This window comes from Salmo trutta, chromosome 2 (assembly GCF_901001165.1).
Source record: "Salmo trutta chromosome 2, fSalTru1.1, whole genome shotgun sequence".
Classification (NCBI taxonomy): domain Eukaryota; kingdom Metazoa; phylum Chordata; class Actinopteri; order Salmoniformes; family Salmonidae; genus Salmo; species Salmo trutta.
The window spans coordinates 40,798,387-40,823,843 of record NC_042958.1 but is presented as its reverse complement, the minus strand read 5'-3'; the positions used below and the strand labels follow the sequence as shown (position 1 = coordinate 40,823,843).

Here is a 25,457-nt window from a genome sequence, read left to right as displayed (position 1 = left end):
GGGTCATTGTCCTGTTGAAAAACAAATGATAGTCCCACTAAGCCCAAACCAGATGGGATGGTGTATTGCTGCAGAATGCTGTGGTAGCCATGCTGGTTAAGTGTGCCTTGAATTCTAAATAAATCACAAAGAGGGTCACCAGCAAAGCATCCCCACACCATCACACCTCCTCCTCCATGCTTCACGTTGGGAACCACACATGTGGAGATCATCCGTTCACCTACTCTGCGTCTTACAAAGACACGGCGGTTGGAACCAAATATCTCAAATTTGGACTCATCAGACCATTGGACTCATTCCACAAGTTTAATGTCCATTGCTCATGTTTCTTGTCCCAAGCAAGTCTCTTCTTCTTATTAGTGTCCTTTAGTGGTTTCTTTGCAGCAATTTGACCATGAAGGCCTGATTCACACAGTCTCCTCTGAACAGTTGATGTTGAGATGTGTCTGTTACTTGAACTCTGCAATCTGAGGTGCAGTTAACTCTAATAAACTTCTCCTCTGCAGCAGAGGTAACTCTGGGTCTTCCTTTCCTGTGGCGGTCCTCATGAGAACCAGTTTCATCATAGTGCTTGATGGTTTTTGCAACTGCACTTGAAGTAACGTTCAAAGTTCTTGAAATTTTCCGCATTGACTGACCTTCATGTATTGAAGTAATGATGGACTGTAATTTCTCTTTGCTTATTTGAGCTGTTCTTGCCATAATATTGAGTTGGTCTTTTACCAAATTGGGCTGTCTTCTGTATACCATCCCGACCTTGTCACAGCACAACTGATTGGCTCAAACGCATTCCACAAATGAACATTTAACAAGGCACACCTGTTAATTGAAATGTATTCCAGGTGACTATGAAGTTGGTTGAGAGAATGCCACAAGTGTGCAAAGCTGTCATCAAGGCAAAGGGTGGCTACTTTGAAGAATCTCAAATATATTTTGATTTGTTTAACACTTTGTTTGGTTACTACATTGATTCCATATGTGTTATTTCATAGGTTTATGTTTTCACTATTCTACAAGGTAGAAAATAGTAAAAATAAAGAAAAACCCTTGAATATGTAGGTGTGTCCAGACTTTTGACTGGTACTGTGCATGAATTGAAATAATAAAATATATTATAGAAAAAGGGACCACAGACCACTTGGGTTGCCATTTCCTTTAATTCATGTTGATCCAGCTAGAGGGTTAATACAAAGCCTGCAATTAATTCATACATTTTATTTTTAAAATAAGTAATTCCATTGATTTGTACAGCTGCGCGTCTACACAACCTTAAGTAAAGCAACCAAATCTCTACACAATATGTGCATTAAGTAAAGCACCCATAATCTATACATTGTTGGATCCCAAATGGCACTCGATTCCCTTTATAGTCCTCTGCTTTTGTCCAGGGCCCATAGGGAATAAGGTGCATTTTGACCAGGGCCCATAGGGAATAAGGTGCCATTTTGGAACAAAGACATTAAAATAGGCAATATTTCCCATCATAAGATTCCTCAGTCAGAAATAAATCTGTGCAAAGTTCATGTTTGAGACATGAAATCCATGATTGTGTCCCAAATGGCACCCTATTCCCTTTATAGTGCACTATTTTGACCAGGGCCCATAGGGCACGACATAGGGCTCTGGGTCTAAAGTAGTGCACTATTGTAGGGAATAGGGTGCCATTTGGGACATAGCCAATGTTTCATGTTCAAATTTGGCACCACCCTTTAACTGAGGTCTGTTGGATTAGAGACCCTGAAGAGTTCACACAAACACAACTAAAGTCTGAGTTAAGTCCAATATCTGGTTTCAGTGACAGTTCTAGGACAGTTCAAGGAATTGTGTAGCTTGGGTACCAAAGAGTGGCAGGATGGTACAAACAGACTGGTACGCAGGCTAGGAAAGATGTATGATACCTAATGAGGAAACACTAGGCTACTACTGTAAAGTACCAAGAACAACGACAAAAAAAAAACAGGGTTGCAAAATTTCCAAAAATTTCCAAAAATTCCCAGATTTTCCTGAAATCCTTGTGAAGTCTGTATTTGCTGCTTATTCCCTCCTACTTTTGTGAATTTTACAACCAGGACTTCTGGAAAATGTGAGAATTTTGAAAAAGTTATTCGAATTTTGCAAGCCTAAACAAAAACGTTTTAATTTGATTATTTACAGAATGTAAAGCTTTGAAGCAAATGAAACCTTTTTACAGAATGTTAAAGTTTTGAAGCAAATTAAACTTTTTACAGAATGTTAAAGTTTTGAAGCAGATGAAACCTTTTTACAGAATGTTAAAGTTTTGAAGCAGATAAAACCTGAACCATAAAAAGGGATCATATAACATGTAAACAGACCCTTATATTGGTTTTTGTTAAAAAATACTCAGGAGTATCAATCACACATTTTATAAATGGTTTAAACCTAAGTATCATACAATCTCCAAATCAGTAGCACTACACACCATGATGTTGTCATTGTCAGTGCTGTGCCACAGATATATTACAATAATAATAATAATAATAATAATAAATACAACTAATAATAATAATATTTTTTTATTTGTTTTTGTAAAAATGCGCTAAATAGGTATCTACCACCACAAACAGGAAATGTTTTGACACATTGTGCTTTTTGAAAACAAAATAAAAGCCTTTGGGTTGACAGTGTCTTAGAGAATAGGCCTCCTACATCCACTGATGACTTACACACTGATTGACTGTACTGCACACTCTGGCTAAGTCCCAAATGGCACCCTATTCCCTATATAGTGCACTTATTTTGACCAGAGCCCTGGTAGTGCACTAATATAGGAAATAGGGGGCCATTTCGAATGCACCCTCTAAAATACTTCCACCCTGTCGGCAAACGAGGAGACTGTCAGACATTTCCGGTAACCTTCCCAAAATTCCCAGGTTTTCCCGAAATCCCAGTTGTAAGATTCCCGAAATCAGCAGGAAACCTGGAATCCTAGTGAAGTTACCGTAATTGAACAATACTAGACCTGGATGGAGCACAGAGAAACATGCAGGCCTTGGGTTGGTTGGCTGTATGGTATGAAGACTTGCCATTCACAACCATTCATTCACTCACTCAGGACAGAACAGGCAACATATAGATAGGAAAAAGAAACAGGCTCAGGAAACAAATGAAGTGGTTTATAATAAAACAAAGGAATTAACAACATAGAAAAGTGATGTCAAAATAGTAAAGTTAAATATATCAGACGGCTTTGGGCAAAATGTTTATGTTCTGCAGTTAAAGCAGGATAGACTGGTTTGGCATCAGATTGATGTAGGATAGATTAAAGAGGACCTAGTACAGAGCCCTGGGGACACCAGTAATGAGACATTAAAGAGGACCTAGTACAGATCCCTGGGGGACACCAGTAATGAGATATTAGAGGACCTAATACAGAGCCCTGGGGGACACCAGTAGTGAGACATTAAAGAGGAACTAGTACTGAGCCCTGGGGGACACCAGTAATGAGACATTAAAGAGGACCTAGTACAGAGCCCTGGGGGACACCAGTAATGAGATATTAGAGGACCTAATACAGAGCCCTGGGGGACACCAGTAGTGAGACACTAAAGAGGACCTAGTACAGAGCCCTGGGGGACACCAGTAATGAGATATTAGAGGACCTAGTACAGATCCCTGGGGGACACCAGTAGTAAGATCCTATATGATGAGGAGTAAGTAAGGGTGAGATGTAATATATATGTAGTATAATAACTGTATAACGCCTTTAAAATGTGTCTTAATGTTTAGTTGTCTGGTTAGAATATAACTGCTCGTTGGATGTTACATCTGAGTCTAACCATACATAGTGAACAGGGGCTCAGGTGTATATGAGATGGCTTGGCCCAGAGTTGACAGCTGTCCATAGTGTACAGTGTACTCTATAGAGATGCAACTATTCCATCTATTTTACCCATTTCAGACAGAAGACGTGGTATATTACCTGTAAAAAATAAAAGGTCATGTTTATATGAGCCCCTTTCAAACAGCCCCTTATTGACCACTTTCTTGCACGGATACCCCTTTAATACATATCAGTGGGTAGCTGGCAAATTGGGAGACGTTTTTGTGTTGTTAACCATGGGGGCTGTTTGCCTTTCAAGTTAGCGAGGTGTTAAACAATGGAAGTGTTAATGAATTTACCTGCAAAAAAAGCAGAGAAGCATTCACAGAGACCTGATACCTGCATGTTGGTTAGGGTCTGTGAAAATGCAGAAATCAGGACTACGTCTTTAGATGGGTTTTATTTCTCCTTGTTTTTTACCCTCTACCCCTTTCAGATATACAAAAGAGCTGGTATAAAAAAGCTGGCATGTTAAAATAGGGTGATTTGTTTGTATATGAAAGGGATATGTGGCACACTATACACCTTAACCATTGTCAACATACAGTTCCAAGACTGATTTCAATTGAAAATAAGTGATACAAAACTGTATCACATTACATTTTTTGTCATCTTTGAATATGTTTTAGTTTGATTTGGGACTCAAGCACAGGGTTCCTGTGGCCGAAAAACATAATAAATATACACTTATGTTCATATAGACACATTCACACTCTTCCTAAATTGTCAAAGCACTTCCAGACAAATAAAATGTAACAAATCTAAATGAAATCTAAAACTACCTGGGCATCTCACATAGCATCAGCTACTGTATAGATTGTTTATAGTATTGAGTATGTATTCAGAAAAGTGTATATTGTAAAATAGAACCGTGTATTGAGTGCTGAGAGAAAAATAATATGGCAAAGGTTAGAAACTTGTCTTATTTTAATCAACCTGTCAAAAGGCAGGATGTTTAATACTACAGTAAACGGTAGTTAGATTGGTATCGGTGGGGCGCTATGTTGGTATGGAGAAATGGACAGTGGGAACTAACATGCTATATACAACATTATGGGTATACACTCAAAGAACATTTAAGATTAAAGACTATATCAAATAAAAAAATACCACCGTTTGTTTGTTTCCTGAGACATGTAAATAAAATCATCTAGCAATATCAAAGAAAATACACATTGATAATAAAACAATCTCATAAAGCACTAATCAAGGCTGTTCTCAAACAACCAACAAATAAGCAACAATAGGGTTGCAAAATTCTGGGAACTTTCCCACAAATTCGCTGGTTTTCCAGAAATCATTGTTGGAGGATTACTGATTTCCTGCGTATTCCTCTCATAACTCCAGGAATCTTCCAACCAGGATTTCTGGAAAACCTGCACATTTATGAAGAAAGCTACCAGAATTTTGCAAATCAAAACAATAATAACCAACCTATCAAAGATATAGGAGACTTTAAAAAGACCCACTCCAGCCTCCCTAGAACCTCATTTATCAAAAAGGTATATCTCAAAAGGTTCTCCAGGTATCCTCATGACAGTATGGGGGTGTGCCTCTCTTTTTGTCCTCAATTACTCCTCTATTGTTTCCTCAAGCAAGGGGGCAGGCTGATAACAGAGTGCTGATAACAGAGTGCTGCATTAGACCATCTTGAATTTTGCAAATGTAAACAAAAATATAAATGCAAATGAAAATGTAAATGTAAAAAAAACTACATTTTTCTTTTAAACATTTTTGTTGTTGTACTTTAATGTATTTATACTTGGAATATTGTTTTCCCCAAAGGGAAAAATTCTCAAATAACTGGTGTCGGACTTTTACACTCAAACAAGCTTACTGGGTTGCCAGATGTTAAGGTATCTATCCCACCCAACCATTCAACCTCTAGGGACAGAGCTGACCAACAACAAGTGTGTACCTGGCAACTTCAATTCAACAGTAAGTAAGTAAGTAAGATGTTATGCCAGTGGTGGTAAAGTTAGTTTACTGTGAAAGGAATGATCACTTCCACTTTACTGTCCCCATCTTTTCAACGGGCTTCAAGATTATATCATAGCATTTGTGATATGTATAATTATATTCATGTTTGTGGATGAATTTACTTCTATCAGATGCCTTTTCATGAAGATTTTTTTAATGAAGGACATTTTCATGTTTTTTTTTTGCACTTGAAGACCATTAGAAAAAAAATAAAAAAACTACAAGGCTGAAAGGGCAGTCACTTCCTGGTTACGTTCACAGCGTGTTGTTAGCTTCAGGTACGGTGAAGACAGAAGAGGAGACGCCAGGCGTTATTCCACGCCTGAACCAGGGCCCGACCTAAGGCTGGTCTGCCCCCTACTGGGCATCAGAGGATGGTGCAGAATAACTTCTTCTCTCGGAAGGGGTTCTCCGAGGCGGGCACGGGCACGATGAGGGGGTCCTCACGTATGTGGGCGTCGCAATACGCCATCAGGTCCGCTGCTGCTTTGGACACCTGGGGGGGGGGGGGGGATTATGGTTAGGAATCTGCCATGGTAAAAGACCAGAGCTAAAGATATAGCAACGAATAGGTGTGATATCCGAACCGGAACCCTAAGCTGAACCCTAACCTTAACCACACTGCTAACCCTTACACCTAACCTTAACCACACTGCTAACCTGAAACATAATCTTAACCACACTGCTAACCCTAACACCTAACCACACTGCTAACCTGAACCCTGACCTGAACCCTAACCTTAACCACACTGCTAACCTGAACCCTAACCTGAACCCTAACCTTAACCACACTGCTAACCTGAACGGCACTCCTAACCTGAACCCTAACCACACTGCTAACCCTAACACCTAACCTTAACCACACTGCTAACCTGAACCATAACCTTAACCACACTGCTAACCCTAACACCTAACCTTAACCACACTGCTAACCTGAACCCTAACCTGACTGACACTGCTAAACTGAACCCTAACCACACTGCTAACCCTAACACCTAACCTTAACCACAGTGCTAACCTGAACCCTAACCACATTGCTAACCCTAACACCTAACCTTAACCACACTGCTAACCCTAACCACACAGCTAACCCTAACCACACAGCTAACCCTAACACCTAACCTTAACCACACTGCTAACCTGAACCCTAACCTGAACCCTAACATTAACCACACTGCTAACCCTAACACCTAACCTTAACCACACTGCTAACCTGAACCATAACCACATTGCTAACCCTAACACCTAAACATAACCACACTGCTAACCCTAACCCTAACCACACAGCTAACCCTAACCCAAACCACACAGCTAACCCTAACCACACTGCTAACCCTAACCTTAACCCTAACCTTAACCATACTGCTAACCTTAACCCTAACCACACTGCTAACCCTAACCTTAACCACACAGCTAACCCTAACCTTAACCACACAGCTAACCATAACCTTAACCACACTGCTAACCCTAACCTTAACCACACTGCTAACCCTAACCTTAACCACACTGCTAACCCTAACCACACTGCTAACCCTAACCACACAGCTAACCCTAATGCCTAACCACATAGCTAACCCTAATGCCTAACCTTAACCACACTGCTAACTCTAATGCCTAACACACTGCTAACCCTAATGCCTAACCTTAACCACACTGCTAACTCTAATGCCTGGACAGGAGGTTAGAGGAGGGTTATAGTCCACTGAACAGGAGGTTAGAGGAGGGTTATAGTCCACTGGACAGGTTAGAGAGGAGGGTTATAGTCCACTGGACAGGAGGTTAGAGGAGGGTTATAGTCCACTGGACAGGTTAGAGAGGAGGGTTATAGCCCACTAGACAGGAGGTTAGAGAGGAGGGTTATAGTCCACTGGACAGGAGGTTAGAGAGGAGGGTTATAGCCCACTGGACAGGAGGTTAGAGAGGAGGGTTATAGCCCACTGGACAGGAGGTTAGAGAGGAGGGTTATAGCCCACTGGACAGGAGGTTAGAGAGGAGGGTTATAGCCCACTGGACAGGAGGTTAGAGAGGAGGGTTATAGTCCACTGGACAGGAGGTTAGAGGAGGGTTATAGTCAACTGGACAGGAGGTTAGAGAGGAGGGTTATAGTCCACTGGACAGGAGGTTAGAGGAGGGTTATAGTCCACTGGACAGGAGGTTAGAGGAGGGTTATAGTCCACTGAACAGGAGGTTAGAGGAGGGTTATAGTCCACTTGACAGGAGTTTAGAGGAGGGTTATAGTCCACTGGACAGGAGGTTAGAGGAGGGTTATATTCCACTGGACAGGAGGTTAGAGAGGAGGGTTATAGTCCACTGGACAGGAGGTTAGAGAGGAGGGTTATAGTCCACTGGACAGGAGGTTAGAGAGGAGGGTTATAGTCCACTGGACAGGATGTTATAGGAGGGTTATAGTCCACTGGACAGGAGGTTAGAGGAGGGTTATAGTCCACTGGACAGGAGGTTAGAGAGGAGGGTTATAGTCCACTGGACAGGAGGTTAGAGAGGAGGGTTATAGTCCACTGGACAGGAGGTTAGAGGAGGGTTATAGTTTACTGGACAGGAGGTTAGAGGAGGGTTATAGTCCACTGGACAGGAGGTTAGAGAGGAGGGTTATAGTCCACTGGACAGGAGGTTAGAGAGGAGGGTTATAGTCCACTGGACAGGAGGTTAGAGAGGAGGGTTATAGTCCACTGGACAGGAGGTTAGAGGAGGGTTATAGTCCACTGGACAGGAGGTTAGAGGAGGGTTATAGTCCACTGGACAGGAGGTTAGAGAGGAGGGTTATAGTCCACTGGACAGGAGGTTAGAGAGGAGGGTTATAGTCCACTGGACAGGAGGTTAGAGGAGGGTCATAGTCCACTGGACAGGAGGTTAGAGGAGGGTTATAGCCCACTGGACAGGAGGTTAGAGAGGAGGGTTATAGCCAACTGGACAGGAGGTTAGAGAGGAGGGTTATAGTCCACTGGGCAGGAGGTTAGAGGAGGGTTATAGTCCACTGGACAGGAGGTTAGAGGAGGGTTATAGTCCACTGGACAGGAGGTTAGAGGAGGGTTATAGTCCACTGGACAGGAGGTTAGAGGAGGGTTATAGTCCACTGGACAGGAGGTTAGAGGATGGTTATAGTCCACTGGACAAGAGGTTAGAGAGGAGGGTTATAGTCCACTGGACAGGAGGTTAGAGAGGAGGGTTATAGTCCACTGGACAGGAGGTTAAAGGAGGGTTATAGTCCACTGGACAGGAGGTTAGAGGAGGGTTATAGTCCACTGGACAGGAGGTTAGAGGAGGGTTATAGTCCACTGGACAGGAGGTTAGAGAGGAGGGTTATAGTCCACTGGAGAGGAGGTTAGAGGAGGGTTATAGTCCACTGGAGAGGAGGTTAGAGGAGGGTTATAGTCCACTGGAGAGGAGGTTAGAGGAGGATTATAGTCCACTGGACAGGAGGTTAGAGGAGGGTTATAGTCCACTGGACAGGAGGTTAGAGGAGGGTTATAGTCCACTGGACAGGAGGTTAGAGGAGGGTTATAGTCCACTGGACAGGAGGTTAGAGGAGGGTTATAGTCCACTGGACAGGAGGTTAGAGGAGGGTTATAGTCCACTGGACAGGAGGTTAGAGGAGGGTTATAGTCCACTGGACAGGAGGTTAGAGGAGGGTTATAGTCCACTGGACAGGAGGTTAGAGAGGAGGGTTATAGTCCACTGGAGAGGAGGTTAGAGAGGAGGGTTATAGTCCACTGGAGAGGAGGTTAGAGGAGGGTTATAGTCCACTGGAGAGGAGGTTAGAGGAGGATTATAGTCCACTGGACAGGAGGTTAGAGGAGGGTTATAGTCCACTGGAGAGGAGGTTAGAGAGGAGGGTTATAGTCCACTGGACAGGAGGTTAGAGAGGAGGGTTATAGTCCACTGGACAGGAGGTTAGAGGAGGGTTATAGTCCACTGGACAGGAGGTTAGAGGAGGGTTATAGTCCACTGGACAGGAGGTTAGAGGAGGGTTATAGTCCACTGGACAGGAGGTTAGAGGAGGGTTATAGTCCATTGGACAGGAGGTTAGAGGAGGGTTATATTCCACTGGACAGGAGGTTAGAGGAGGGTTATAGTCCACTGGACAGGAGGTTAGAGAGGAGGGTTATAGTCCACTGGACAGGAGGTTAGAGGAGGGTTATAGTCCACTGGACAGGAGGTTAGAGGAGGGTTATAGTCCACTGGACAGGAGGTTAGAGGAGGGTTATAGTCCACTAGACAGGAGGTTAGAGGAGGGTTATTGTCCACTGGACAGGAGGTTAGAGGAGGGTTATAGTCCACTGGACAGGAGGTTAGAGGAGGGTTATAGTCCACTGGACAGGAGGTTAGAGAGGAGGGTTAAAGTCCACTGTACAGGATGTTAGAGAGGAGGGTTATAGTCCACTGGACAGGAGGTTAGAGGAGGGTTATAGTCCACTGGACAGGAGGTTAGAGGAGGGTTATAGTCCACTGGACAGGAGGTTAGAGGAGGGTTATAGTCCACTGGACAGGAGGTTAGAGAGGAGGGTTATAGTCCACTGGAGAGGAGGTTAGAGAGGAGGGTTATAGTCCACTGGAGAGGAGGTTAGAGGAGGGTTATAGTCCACTGGAGAGGAGGTTAGAGGAGGGTTATAGTCCACTGGAGAGGAGGTTAGAGGAGGATTATAGTACACTGGACAGGAGGTTAGAGGAGGGTTATAGTCCACTGGACAGGAGGTTAGAGGAGGGTTATAGTCCACTGGACAGGAGGTAAGAGGAGGGTTATAGTCCACTGGACAGGAGGTTAGAGGAGGGTTATATTCCACTGGACAGGAGGTTAGAGGAGGGTTATAGTCCACTGGACAGGAGGTTAGAGAGGAGGGTTATAGTCCACTGGACAGGAGGTTTGAGAGGAGGGTTATAGTCCACTGGACAGGAGGTTAGAGGAGGGTTATAGTCCACTGGGTAGGAGGTTAGAGGAGGGTTATAGTCCACTGGACAGGAGGTTAGAGGATGGTTATAGTCCACTGGACAAGAGGTTAGAGAGGAGGGTTATAGTCCACTGGACAGGAGGTTAGAGGAGGGTTATAGTCAACTGGACAGGAGGTTAGAGAGGAGGGTTATAGTCCACTGGACAGGAGGTTAGAGGAGGGTTATAGTCCACTGGACAGGAGGTTAGAGGAGGGTTATAGTCCACTGAACAGGAGGTTAGAGGAGGGTTATAGTCCACTTGACAGGAGTTTAGAGGAGGGTTATAGTCCACTGGACAGGAGGTTAGAGGAGGGTTATATTCCACTGGACAGGAGGTTAGAGAGGAGGGTTATAGTCCACTGGACAGGAGGTTAGAGAGGAGGGTTATAGTCCACTGGAGAGGAGGTTAGAGGAGGATTATAGTCCACTGGACAGGAGGTTAGAGGAGGGTTATAGTCCACTGGAGAGGAGGTTAGAGAGGAGGGTTATAGTCCACTGGACAGGAGGTTAGAGAGGAGGGTTATAGTCCACTGGACAGGAGGTTAGAGGAGGGTTATAGTCCACTGGACAGGAGGTTAGAGGAGGGTTATAGTCCACTGGACAGGAGGTTAGAGGAGGGTTATAGTCCACTGGACAGGAGGTTAGAGGAGGGTTATAGTCCACTGGACAGGAGGTTAGAGGAGGGTTATAGTCCACTGGGCAGGAAGTTAGAGAGGAGGGTTATAGTCCACTGGGCAGGAGGTTAGAGGAGGGTTATAGTCCACTGGACAGGAGGTTAGAGAGGAGGGTTATAGTCCACTGGACAGGAGGTTAGAGGAGGGTTATAGTCCACTGGACAGGAGGTTAGAGGAGGGTTATAGTCCACTGGGTAGGAGGTTAGAGGAGGGTTATAGTCCACTGGGCAGGAGGTTAGAGGAGGGTTATAGTCCACTGGACAGGTTAGAGAGGAGGGTTAAGGTCCACTTGGCAGGAGGTTAGAGGAGGGTTATATTCCACTGGGCAGGAGGTTAGAGGAGGGTTATAGTCCACTGGACAGGAGGTTAGAGGAGGGTTATAGTCCACTGGACAGGAGGTTAGAGGAGGGTTATCGTCCACTGGGCAGGAGGTTAGAGTTGGGTTATAGTCCACTGGGCAGGAGGATAGAGGAGGGTTATAGTCCACTGGACAGGAGGTTAGAGAGGAGGGTTATAGTCCACTGGACAGGAGGTTAGAGAGGAGGGTTATAGTCCACTGGACAGGAGGTTAGAGGAGGGTTATAGTCCACTGGACAGGAGGTTAGAGGAGGGTTATAGTCCACTGGACAGGTTAGAGAGGAGGGTTATAGTCCACTGGACAGGAGGTTAGAGGAGGGTTATAGTCCAGTGGACAGGAGGTTAGAGGAGGGTTATAGTCCACTGGACAGGAGGTTAGAGGAGGGTTATAGTCCACTGGACAGGAGGTTAGAGGAGGGTTATAGTCCACTGGACAGGAGGTTAGAGAGGAGGGTTATAGTCCACTGGACAGGAGGTTAGAGGAGGGTTTAGTCCACTGGACAGGAGGTTAGAGGAGGGTTATAGTCAACTGGACAGGAGGTTAGAGGAGGGTTATAGTCCACTGGACAGGAGTTAAGAGGGTTATAGTCCACTGGACAGGAGGTTAGAGGAGGGTTATAGTCCACTAGACAGGAGGTTAGAGGAGGGTTATAGTCCACTGGACAGGAGGTTAGAGGAGGGTTATAGTCCACTGGACAGGAGGTTAGAGGAGGGTTATAGTCCACTGGACAGGAGGTTAGAGGAGGGTTATAGTCCACTGGACAGGAAGTTAGAGAGGAGGGTTATAGTCCACTGGGCAGGAGGTTAGAGGAGGGTTATAGTCCACTGGGCAGGAGGTTAGAGAAGGGTTATAGTCCACTGGACAGGAGGTTAGAGAGGAGGGTTATAGTCCACTGGACAGGAGGTTAGAGGAGGGTTATAGTCCACTGGACAGGAGGTTAGAGGAGGGTTATAGTCCACTGGAAAGGAGGTTAGAGGAGGGTTATCGTCCACTGGGCAGGAGGTTAGAGGAGGGTTATAGTCCACTGGACAGGAGGTTAGAGGAGGGTTATAGTCCACTGGACAGGAATTAGAGGAGGGTTATAGTCCACTGGACAGGAAGTTAGAGAGGAGGGTTATAGTCCACTGGGCAGGAGGTTAGAGGAGGGTTATAGTCCACTGGGCAGGAGGTTAGAGAAGGGTTATAGTCCACTGGACAGGAGGTTAGAGAGGAGGGTTATAGTCCACTGGACAGGAGGTTAGAGGAGGGTTATAGTCCACTGGACAGGAGGTTAGAGGAGGGTTATAGTCCACTGGACAGGTTAGAGAAGAGGGTTATAGTCCACTGGGCAGGAGGTTAGAGGAGGGTTATAGTCCACTGGACAGGAGGTTAGAGGAGGGTTATAGTCCACTGGACAGGAGGTTAGAGGAGGGTTATAGTCCACTGGAGAGGAGGTTAGAGGAGGGTTATAGTCCACTGGACAGGAAGTTAGAGGAGGGTTATAGTCCACTGGACAGGAGGTTAGAAGAGGGTTATATTCCACTGGACAGGAGGTTAGAGAGGAGGGTTATAGTCCACTGGACAGGAGGTTAGAGGAGGGTTATAGTCCACTGGACAGGAGGTTAGAGGAGGGTTATAGTCCACTGGGTAGGAGGTTAGAGGAGGGTTATAGTCCACTGGGCAGGAGGTTAGAGGAGGGTTATAGTCCACTGGACAGGTTAGAGAGGAGGGTTATAGTCCACTGGACAGGAGGTTAGAGGAGGGTTATATTCCACTGGGCAGGAGGTTAGAGGAGGGTTATAGTCCACTGGACAGGAGGTTAGAGGAGGGTTATAGTCCACTGGACAGGAGGTTAGAGGAGGGTTATCGTCCACTGGGCAGGAGGTTAGAGGAGGGTTATAGTCCACTGGGCAGGAGGATAGAGGAGGGTTATAGTCCACTGGACAGGAGGTTAGAGAGGAGGGTTATAGTCCACTGGACAGGAGGTTAGAGGAGGGTTATAGTCCACTGGACAGGAGGTTAGAGGAGGGTTATAGTCCACTGGACAGGTTAGAGAGGAGGGTTATAGTCCACTGGACAGGAGGTTAGAGGAGGGTTATAGTCCACTGGACAGGAGGTTAGAGGAGGGTTATAGTCCACTGGACAGGTTAGAGAGGAGGGTTATAGTCCACTGGGCAGGAGGTTAGAGGAGGGTTATAGTCCACTGGACAGGAGGTTAGAGGAGGGTTATAGTCCACTGGACAGGAGGTTAGAGGAGGGTTATAGTCCACTGGACAGGAGGTTAGAGGAGGGTTATAGTCCACTGGACAGGAAGTTAGAGGAGGGTTATAGTCCACTGGACAGGAGGTTAGAAGAGGGTTATATTCCACTGGACAGGAGGTTAGAGAGGAGGGTTATGGTCCACTGGACAGGAGGGTTATAGTCCACTGGACAGGAGGTTAGAGGAGGGTTATAGTCCACTGGACAGGAGGTTAGAGGAGGGTTATAGCCCACTGGACAGGAGGTTCGAGAGGAGGGTTATAGCCCACTGGACAGGAGGTTAGAGAGGAGGGTTATAGTCCACTGGGCAGGAGGTTAGAGGAGGGTTATAGTCAACTGGACAGGAGGTTAGAGGAGGGTTATAGTCCACTGGGCAGGAGGTTAGAGGAGGGTTATAGTCCACTGGACAGGAGGTTAGAGGAGGGTTATAGTCCACTAGACAGGAGGTTAGAGGAGGGTTATAGTCCACCGGACAGGAGGTTAGAGGAGGGTTATAGTCCACCAGACAGGAGGTTAGAGGAGGGTTATAGTCCACTGGACAGGAGGTTAGAGGAGGGTTATAGTCCATTGGACAGGAGGTTAGAGGAGGGTTATAGTCCACTGGACAGGAGGTTAGAGGAGGGTTATAGCCCACTGGACAGGAGGTTCGAGAGGAGGGTTATAGCCCACTGGACAGGAGGTTAGAGAGGAGGGTTATAGTCCACTGGGCAGGAGGTTAGAGGAGGGTTATAGTCAACTGGACAGGAGGTTAGAGGAGGGTTATAGTCCACTGGGCAGGAGGTTAGAGGAGGGTTATAGTCCACTGGACAGGAGGTTAGAGGAGGGTTATAGTCCACTGGACAGGAGGTTAGAGGAGGGTTATATTCCACTGGACAGGAGGTTAGAGGAGGGTTATAGTCCACTGGACAGGAGGTTAGAGGAGGGTTATAGTCCACTGGACAGGAGGTTAGAGGAGGGTTATAGTCCACTGGACAGGAGGTTAGAGGAGGGTTATAGTCCACTGGACAGGTTAGAGAGGAGGGTTATAGTCCACTGGGCAGGAGGTTAGAGGAGGGTTATATTCCACTGGACAGGAGGTTAGAGAGGAGGGTTATAGTCCACTGGACAGGTTAGAGAGGAGGGTTATAGTCCACTGGGCAGGAGGTTAGAGGAGGGTTATAGTCCACTGGACAGGTTAGAGAGGAGAGTTATAGTCCACTGGACAGGAGGTTAGAGAGGAGGGTTATAGTCCACTGGACAGGAGGTTAGAGGAGGGTTATAGCCCACTGGACAGGAGGTTAGAGAGGAGGGTTATAGCCCACTGGACAGGAGGTTAGAGAGGAGGGTTATAGTCCACTGGGCAGGAGGTTAGAGGAGGGTTATAGTCCACTGGACAGGAGGTTAGAGGAGGGTTATAGTCCACTAGACAGGAGGTTAGAGGAGGGTTATAGTCCACTGGACAGGAGGTTAGAGGAGGGTTATAGTCCACTAGACAGGAGGTTAGAGGAGGGTTATAGTCAACTGGACAGGAGGTTAGAGGAGGGTTATAGTCCACTGGGCAGGAGGTTAGAGGAGGGTTATAGTCCACTGGACAGGAGGTTAGAGGAGGGTTATAGTCCACTAGACAGGAGGTTAGAGGAGGGTTATAGTCCACTGGACAGGAGGTTAGAGGAGGGTTATAGTCCACTGGACAGGAGGTTAGAGAGGAGGGTTATAGTCCACTGGACAGGAGTGTCGTGTCTTTGGGCACCATTAACTGAAGACATGTTTATCAAAATAACTCCCTGTTATTATTATTACGCGATTAAAGTGATTAATCGTTTAACTGTAATTAACTAGGAGATCGGGGCACCAAGGACAATATTCAGATTACAAAGTTAGAATTTTCCTAATATAACTTTCCTATATTATAACATTATATATTATATTATATTATAGTATAGGCCGATTATCTTCTGGTTTAAATGGTGTATTTTACCTCGCGTCCGTCTCATTCCAAACGTCGTAAATTGTTGTGTCTGCACGAACCCAGTCTTTACTAAAAGTCATCCATACATCAATTGTCTTAAAATCATTTATTTACTAAACTAAGTAATTCACAGAAAGCATACAAACAGTAGTTATCGTTCAAGAAATGGTAGAGGAATGTGCCCTAGTGGGCTAAACAGGCATGGCAGCTTTTAAACAAAGGGTCAAAAAGGGCAGCTGAGGAGGCACACAGAGATCATTAATATTAACAATTGATATGCTAATCCTTTGCACATGAACGCTCACTCATTCGGGAACAATTGAAATCAACATATATTTACGCTCAGTGTGTATCAGGATCCTTGTTGGAGAGTTATTTTCTGTTGGAGAGTTTTGTCCGTGTTCTCTCTCTCTCGGTTAGAATGGATCTTTCAAAGTGACATTCATTAATGTCGTTATAGAATGGATGTTTCGTAGGTCTTCGCATTCGATGATACCGAATTCTAGCTGCAGACTAGTACTTAATAATATCAAAGACTTGTTCTTATTCTGTATCGATAGTTTAACCACGTGGTATGGTTAAAGTTCAGCAGAGGAACACATGGTCAAACCTATTGGCCAACTCGTAATGGAGTGGAGGCCTGGTCTGAAGAAAGTAAATCTGGGTGGGGGTTTTATTCGGAATGACAGAAAAAGGCTGTCTCATGACGCCAGGTCTTGTCTGTGTCCCTGGGGGCGTGCCGATGACTGAGTTAAGCTTTAACAGAAATACAATTCTATCACATTAACATCAGTACATAGCCTCTCAACATATCCCAAATAGCTTTAAAACCTCTTACATCTAGACGTTCCGCTAGCGGAACACCACTCCAATATCCATTGATAAGGCGTGGCGCGAAATACAAACTCCTCGAAAAGCCGAAAACTTCAATTTCTCAAACATATGACTATTTTACACCATTTTAAAGACAAGACTCTCGTTAATCTAACCACACTGTCCGATTTCAAAAAGGCTTTACAACGAAAGCAAAACATTAGATTATGTCAGCAGAGTACCCAGCCAGAAATAATCAGACACCCATTTTTCAAGCTAGCATATAATGTCACAAAAACCAAAACCACAGCTAAATGCAGCACTAACCTTTGATGATCATCAGATGACACTCCTAGGACATTATGTTATACAATACATGCATGTTTTGTTCAATCAAATTCATATTTATATCAAAAAACAGCTTTTTACATCAGCATGTGACGTTCAGAACTAGCATACCCACCGCAAATTTCCGGTGAATTTACTAAATTACTCACGATAAACGTTCACAAAAATCATAACAATTATTTTAAGAATTATAGATACAAAACTCCTTTATGCAATCGCGGTGTCCAATTTTAAAATAGCTTTACAGCAAAAGCATATTTTGCAATATTCAAAGTAGATAGCTCGCCATCACGGGCTAGCTATTTTGACACCCACCAAGTTTGGCACTCACCAAACTCAGATTTACTATAAGAAAAATTGGATTACCTTTGCTGTTCTTCATCAGAATGCACTCCCAGGACTTCTACTTCAATAACAAATGTTGGTTTGGTTCCAAATAATCCATAGTTATATCCAAATAGCGGCGTTTTGTTTGTGCGTTCAAGACACTATCCGAAGGGTAATGAAGGGTGACGCGCGGACGCGTATTGTGACAAAAATATTCAAAATATTCCATTACCGTACTTCGAAGCATGTCAAACGCTGTTTAAAATAAATTTTTATGCAATTTTTCTCGTAAAAAAGCGATAATATTGTGACCGGGAGACGTCCTTTCCGTTCAAAGACTCAAAATCTAAAATGGACTCTTCACGTGCATGCGTGCGCCCATCTCATTGTTCTCAGATCGACCACTTTCCAAATGCGCTACTGTTTTTCAGCCATGGGCTGCAAAGTCATCATTCAACGTTCTGGCGCCTTCTGAGAGCCTATGGGAGCCTTAGAAAATGTCACATTACAGCAGAGATCCTTTGTTTTGGAAAGAGATGACAAAGAAGGCCAAGAAATGGTCAGACAGGGTACTTCCTGTACATAATCTTCTCAGGTTTTGGCCTGCCATTTGAGTTCTGTTATACTCACAGACACCATTCAAACAGTTTTAGAAACTTTAGGGTGTTTTCTATCCAAATCAAACAATTATATGCATATTCTAGGTTCTGGGCAGTAGTAATATCCATATTAAATCGGGTATGTTTTTTATCCGGATGTGAAAATACTGCCCCCTATCCTAGAGAGGTTAACTTGTTATGGATAGGGGGCAGTATTTTCACGGCCGGATAAAAAACGTACCCGATTTAATCTGCTTATTACTCCTGCCCAAAAACGAGAATATGCATATAATTAGTAGCTTTGGATAGAAAACACTCTAAAGTTTCTAAAACTGTTTGAATGGTGTCTGTGAGTATAACAGAACTCAAATGGCAGGCCAAAACCTGAGAAGATTATGTACAGGAAGTACCCTGTCTGACCATTTCTTGGCCTTCTTTGTCATCTCTTTCCAAAACAAAGGATCTCTGCTGTAATGTGACATTTTCTAAGGCTCCCATAGGCTCTCAGAAGGCGCCAGAACGTTGAATGATGACTTTGCAGCCCATGGCTGAAAAACAGTAGCGCATTTGGAAAGTGGTCGATCTGAGAACAATGAGACGGGCGCAAGCATGCACGTGAAGAGTCCATTTTAGATTTTGAGTCTTTGAACGGAAAGGACGTCTCCCGGTCACAATATTATCGCTTTTTTACGAGAAAAATTGCATAAAAATGTATTTTAAACAGCGTTTGACATGCTTCGGAGTACGGTAATGGAATATTTTGAAATTTGTTGTCACGATACGCATCCGCGCGTCACCGTTCGGATAGTGTCTTGAACGCAAGAACAAAACAGAGGATATTTGAACATAACTATGGATTATTTTGAACCAAAACAACATTTGTGGATGAAGTAGAAGTCCTGGGAGTGCATTCTGACGAAGAACAGCAAAGGTAATCCAATTTTTCTTATAGTAAATCTGAGTTTGGTGAGTGCCAAACTTGGTGGGTGTCAAAATAGCTAGCCCGTGATGGCGAGCTATCTACTCAGAATATTGCAAAATGTGCTTTTGCCGAAAAGCTATTTTAAAATTGGACACCGTGATTGCATAAAGGAGTTCTGTATCTATAATTATTAAAATAATTGTTATCTTTTTTGTGAACGTTTATCGTGAGTAATTTAGTAAATTCACCGGAAGTTTGCGGTGGGTATGCTAGTTCTGACTGTCACATGCTAATGTAAAAAGCTGTTTTTTGATATAAATATGAATTTGATTGAACAAAACATGCATGTATTGTATAACATAATGTCCTAGGAGTGTCATCTGATGATCATCAAAGGTTAGTGCTGCATTTAGCTGTGGTTTTGGTTTTTGTGACATTATATGCTAGCTTGAAAAATGGGTGTCTGATTATTTCTGGCTGGGTACTCTGCTGACATAATCTAATGTTTTGCTTTCGTTGTAAAGCCTTTTTGAAATCGGACAGTGTGGTTAGATTAACGAGAGTCTTGTCTTTAAAATGGTGTAAAATAGTCATATGTTTGAGAAATTGAAGTAATAGCATTTCTAAGGTATTTGAATATCGCGCCACGGGATTCCACTGGCTGTTGAGTAGGTGGGACGATTTCGTCCCACATACCCTAGAGAGATTAATCTTATTAAATCATTGTATACAACCATTTAGATGCAAGTCCCATAGCTGAGTCTCTTATATAAACCTTAGTATGGTAATATGGTACTATTGTCTTCAATGGGTATCACAAAATTGTACCAAGAGGACCAGTTCGTAGCTGGATTCTTCACCGATCTTTTATGCCTTCTCCAGAACATAAATGTTGTTCGGTTCCCCAATTCTGTGAGTTGGAAGAATTTCCTTTGTCTCTCTATGAAACCCCTCTCTGTCTCAACTGGGCCATGCGGCAGGACATTCTCCTTTAGAATTTTACGACCGCCTTCACAGGGCCTGGGTAGGGAGAGGTAGGTAGGGGGATGGTGCAAGGGGGAGGGGGTCAACTGTGCTCCCTATACTCAAAGAGGGCAACGTCATGACAGGAGGTTAGAGGAGGGTTATAGTGGTACAGTAACTGATCCCTAGTGGTACAGTAACTGATCCCTAGTGGTACAGTAACTGATCCCTAGTGCTACAGTAACTGATCCCTAGTAATATAGTAACTGATCCCTAGTGGTATAGTAACTGATCCCTAGTGGTATAGTAACTGATCCCTAGTGGTGAAGTAACTGATCCCTAGTGGTATAGTAACTGATCCCTAGTGGTGAAGTAACTGATCCCTAGTGGTATAGTAACTGATCCCTAGTGGTGAAGTAACTGATCCCTAGTGATATAGTAACTGATCCCTAGTAATATAGTAACTGATCCCTAGTGGTATAGTAACTGATCCCTAGTGATATAGTAACTGATCCCTAGTAATATAGTAACTGATCCCTAGTGGTATAGTAACTGATCCCTAGTGGTGAAGTAACTGATCCCTAGTGGTATAGTAACTGATCCCTAGTGGTGAAGTAACTGATCCCTAGTGATATAGTAACTGATCCCTAGTAATATAGTAACTGATCCCTAGTGGTATAGTAACTGATCCCTAGTGGTGAAGTAACTGATCCCTAGTGGTATAGTAACTGATCCCTAGTGGTGAAGTAACTGATCCCTCGTGATATAGTAACTGATCCCTAGTAATATAGTAACTGATCCCTAGTGGTATAGTAACTGATCCCTAGTGGTGAAGTAACTGATCCCTAGTGGTATAGTAACTGATCCCTAGTGGTGAAGTAACTGATCCCTAGTGGTATAGTAACTGATCCCTAGTGGTGAAGTAACTGATCCCTAGTGATATAGTAACTGATCCCTAGTCATATAGTAACTGATCCCTAGTGACATAGTAACTGATCCCTAGTGACATAGTAACTGATCCCTAGTCTTAGTTAGTGGTAAATGATCCTAGAGCCAACACAGAGACAGTCTTAGTTAAAGTGGTAAATGATCCTAGAGCCAACACAGAGACAGTCTTAGTTAAAGTGGTAAATGATCCTAGAGCCAACACAGAGACAGTCTTAGTTAAAGTGGTAAATGATCCTAGAGCCAACACAGAGACAGTCTTAGTTAAAGTGGTAAATGATCCTAGAGCCAACACAGAGACAGTCTTAGTTAAAGTGGTAAATGATCCTAGAGCCAAAACAGAGACAGTCTTAGTTAAAGTGGTAAATGATCCTAGAGCCAAAACAGAGACAGTCTTAGTTAAAGTGGTAAATGATCCTAGAGCCAACACAGAGACTCTCTGTCCTTGTACTATTGGATTGTAGTGCTGCATTCAATACTGTTGACCATGATGTCCTTCTGGACAGACTGGAGAGGTGGGTTGGCCTCTCTGGTCCAGTTCTAAATGGGTTCCGGACCTATTTAACCGGTTGAGAGTTTGTCACCCTTGGTGAACATAACTCAGAGAAAATACATGTCTCGTGGTGTTCCAAAAGGTTTGATTTTGGGTCCAGTACTGTACAGTTATATATATATATATATATATACACATATACAGAGAGAGAATCTGTCCGCACATTTTAATTCACAGGCAATAAAGATAAAACACCAGAGAAAAACAAACCTAGGTGTTATTTTAGATTCTGAACTCAATTTCCAATCACACATTAGGAATGTGACCAAACCACCTGAGGAACATTGCCAAGGTGCTGCCGTTTCTCTCTCAGGCTGATACAGAGAGATTCATCCATGCTTTTATTACAAGCAGGCTTGACTACTGTAATGCTCTCCTGTCTGGTCTACCCAGGAAAGCCATTGGTCAACTGCAAAACATACAGACTATTGCAGCATGGATACTAACCAAGACCAGACAGAGAGCACACAATACACCAGGTTTAAGGTCTCTGGCTGACTGTGAGTTTTAGAATATATTTGAAGATTCTTGTATTGGTTTTTAAATTAATCCATGATTGTGCACCTCAATACATGTCAGACATGCTTTAAGTTATGTACCCAGTAGGTCCTTCAGGTCCTCTGGCATTTTAACTATCCCAAAGCCTAGGACCAAGACCTAAGACCTAGGACCAAGAGGCATAGTTACTATGCCCCCAGCCTCTGGAATAGCCTGCCAGAGAACCTGAGGGGGACCAAGAGGCATGGAGAGGCAGCCTTTAGTTATTATGCCCCCAGCCTCTGGAATAGCCTGCCAGAGAACCTGAGGGGGACCAAGAGGCATGGAGAGGCAGTCTTTAGTTATTATGACCCCAGCCTCTGGAATAGCCTGCCAGAGAACCTGAGGGGGACGAAACTGTGGACAAGATCTTAAAACATATGTTTAGCTTTGCTTTTCCTCAGGTTGATTTTTAGTTATTCAGTTTGTGTCACTTTTGTTTTTTATCCTCTTATGTTTGTTGTGTAGTAAATATTTCAGCTTTTATTTTCATTGTTTTTTTTTATTCGTTTTTTTCCCCCAGAAAAGCACATTGTGTTGCATTCCATGTCTGAAATGTGCTGTATAAGTTCCAACCCACAAACTAACTTACCTTTATCCTGTCCATACATGCCTCCATCTTGAGCTGTTCCACAGCTTTCCTGGCGTGGGAGATGCTGGCTGTGCTGTTGTTGACCACACCGTCCTTCATGATGATGACCTGGGATAGGAGCACAAAGAGATGTTGGGGTCAAGAGGCTTGGGGGTGGGGGGGGGTGCATGTACGTGTGTGTGTGCATGTGTCGTCGTCCCCGTGTGTGTGTCTGTGCGCTGTTGGCTGCAAATTTTAATTCACGGGCAATAAAGATAAAACACCAGGTAAACAAAAAAAACCTAGGTGATATTTGTGATTCTGAACTCAATTTCCAATCACTCATTAGGAATGTGACCAAACCACCCGAGGAACATTGCCTAGGTGTTGATGATAATAGTGGGGTTGAGTAGAAATATGACTGATGAAGCCAGAACCATAAAACCTCCAAAGTTGGTTGAATATCTTGTCATCTTCAGAAACTTCCTAAGAGTTGGTTGAATATCTTGAAGACATGGAGCCAAGAGGTCTGACATTCATAGCCTGTTTCGAGAACGAAATAACTGCTATGGCTGTACACATTGGAAATGTATTTAGTGATTGACCGGTGTTCCCCTACTGTTGTTCAAACAATGTTACTATGTGATTTACTTCTATCATTGACTGAGTGATAGGAAAGAAACACGAGTGTCTGCAGGTCTGCCTGACTGTCTGCATTCCACATTGAGTTATTCCTAAATGCATAGTAAATATTGTTAGTCAGAGGGTAGATCCAATAAATAATAAAAAACACTCCCACAGTCGCTGCTAACACAGAATATCCCACAGTCCCACAACCCCAGTGATTGATGCTGAGATGTAGCTACTGCTAGTGTTTAGTGAGGAAGACACTGGAAAATACTGGCCTATTGGTGAATCCTGCATCCCCATCAGAAAGATAGGCCTATTTCATTCCCAGGTAGTTAGATATAGTGTACAGTCTGACTAGAGTGGGCTTGGTTCTTCCACCTGGTGTTGCTGCCTACAGCGCAGCCCATCCTACATTACAGGCCTGTTCATCACCATCATGACTGGGAAAACAAATGTCCTATTTGTACACAATATATTCAGCTCACCCTCACTGAGTCCCCGCTGCTCGATATACCGTCTTAGTGGAATCCCTTTTCTCTATTGATATTTGGAAATAAAGGCCAGATATTTTGAGGTGGAGCCGTCTGTCTATTCAGTATAATGTATAGTTTTTTTTTTTTTAAGAGGGCCTTCTTGGCCCAGCATTACCGCGGCCGGGGTTGGGTCCTAGAGAGAGACTAGGCTACTAGGTTATTGAATGTAATTATTTTCCAGGGTGGGTGCGCCCAACACAGCCCGTTATAACCCGGTGCTAACCGATAACGTTATTTACAGACCCGGTCATCATCTACGGTTTGATAACCTAACCCGAACCACCGCGCGCGCACGCACGCGCACACACACACACACACACACACACACACATTTATATCCGGACACTATAAACACTAAACATAGGTTTAATTACAGGGCTTATTATGGGACTCATTCGACCTATCTAACCGTGCAGCTGAGGCGCTGCAAACGGTTATCAACATGGCAATATGGGCTATGTTCCTCTAAAAAGAAACAGACACTCGCCCTTCCTTAGCCTACAATGATTCTAAAATACTTTAAAGGCCAATAAGCGACAACCCACTCATATCTCATTAACATTTCAAAATTCACATGCAATATTTGAACATGTCGTAACGCCTGTAGGAGTATAACCATGAAAACAACAGCGTAAAGAACGCGATTTGTTTCACCCACCTGAAATGATGCCAGTGATGATTCCAATATCGACAATTCCGGACTTGACTCCACCCAACAAAGAGACCTGTCAAATATCACACCGGGGGGGGGATGAACGGTCTCGAAAAGGAAACCCCGGAACGTTCCAGACAGGATGGAATGATGACCGACCACGAAGCACGATCTGTATTTTTGTTGATGGTGAGAAATAGGCTATTGTCTCATTAGTCGCTTGCTGTGACTATGCGGCGTCTCTCCCCAAAATGTGCCGCGCGTTGTGTCGCGGTCGCGTTGGGTCCGTCTGTACTGTCAGAGTCAGAGTCCCATCAGTAGTCTAGCAGCTGGGGGAGACCTCGCTAATGACAAGGAAATATGCTGCGTTTGCTTGTACTGTATTGTGGATGAAATACCTAAATGAACACCGTCTATCTTTCCTCAACTATTAGTACCTCACTTCTACACCCATGCGTGTGAAAATGGCACCTGCCGCATTTTCTATTTGCCTCAGTATTGCTGTAGAGAAACAGAGCAGAGCGCGCTGGGGACGGGAGAGGAATCCCGGTTTGATCCGCTTTGACATCATCGTGGGTTTCCCATGTTGGTCCTTCTAGGAAAGGGAACGGCAGTCAGGAAACTCGCTGAATCAGAGGCCACAAAACTTACACAACAATCAGATAAAACCACCCCTTACTCCCATTCATAATATTAATAATAATATGTGACATATGCATACCAAATGGCACACTATATACTAAATTATAGTGCACTATATAGGGAACAGGTTGCCATTTGGGACGTTATATAGAAGTCTGCTGGTCAGAAAATGGGGAGGGAGGGAAGGTTTTCATTATTTTAATAGGTCTGATATGCTGCTCTCTTTGTGTGGTGGAGTCAGACGGTCCCCTGCAGCGATTCTCTACTGATGGATCGGGAGGTGTCGGAATAAAAAATAATCATCTAGTCTGAAGTTAAACGATTTAAACCAGGTAGAAAGTGTATAGAAATTATAATGAATTTACATTTTAATAATTTAATCTCTGAACAATCTTTCTTCAATAACAATATTTTTTAATATAGAGCTATTAGCAGCGAC

At 44.0% G+C, this 25,457-nt stretch overlaps 1 protein-coding gene across 1 annotated transcript; it reads right to left on the bottom strand.

Annotated features, from left to right (window-relative positions):
• Positions 1–1,138: 1,138 nt before the first annotated feature.
• On the bottom strand, positions 1,139–24,987 carry gng4 (G protein subunit gamma 4). The gene is made up of 3 exons (XM_029701909.1): positions 24,383–24,987; positions 22,583–22,690; positions 1,139–6,317 (listed from the first exon to the last, which is right to left on the bottom strand). The coding sequence occupies exons 2-3, from the start codon at positions 22,679–22,681 to the stop codon at positions 6,189–6,191; spliced, it is 228 nt and encodes a 75-aa protein (XP_029557769.1). The 5' UTR covers positions 22,682–22,690; positions 24,383–24,987; the 3' UTR covers positions 1,139–6,188.
• Positions 24,988–25,457: the final 470 nt, after the last annotated feature.

What these genes read in the sequence shown, in the direction of transcription:
- gng4 (XM_029701909.1), bottom strand. Translation starts at nt 22,681, where the DNA reads ATGAAGGACGGTGTGGTCAACAACAGCACAGCCAGCATCTCCCACGCC. An exon ending in CATGTATGGACAGGATAAAG is followed by an intron (nt 6,318 to 22,582) that starts GTAAGTTAGTTT and finishes CCCCCCCCCCAG; the next exon opens with GTGTCCAAAGCAGCAGCGGA.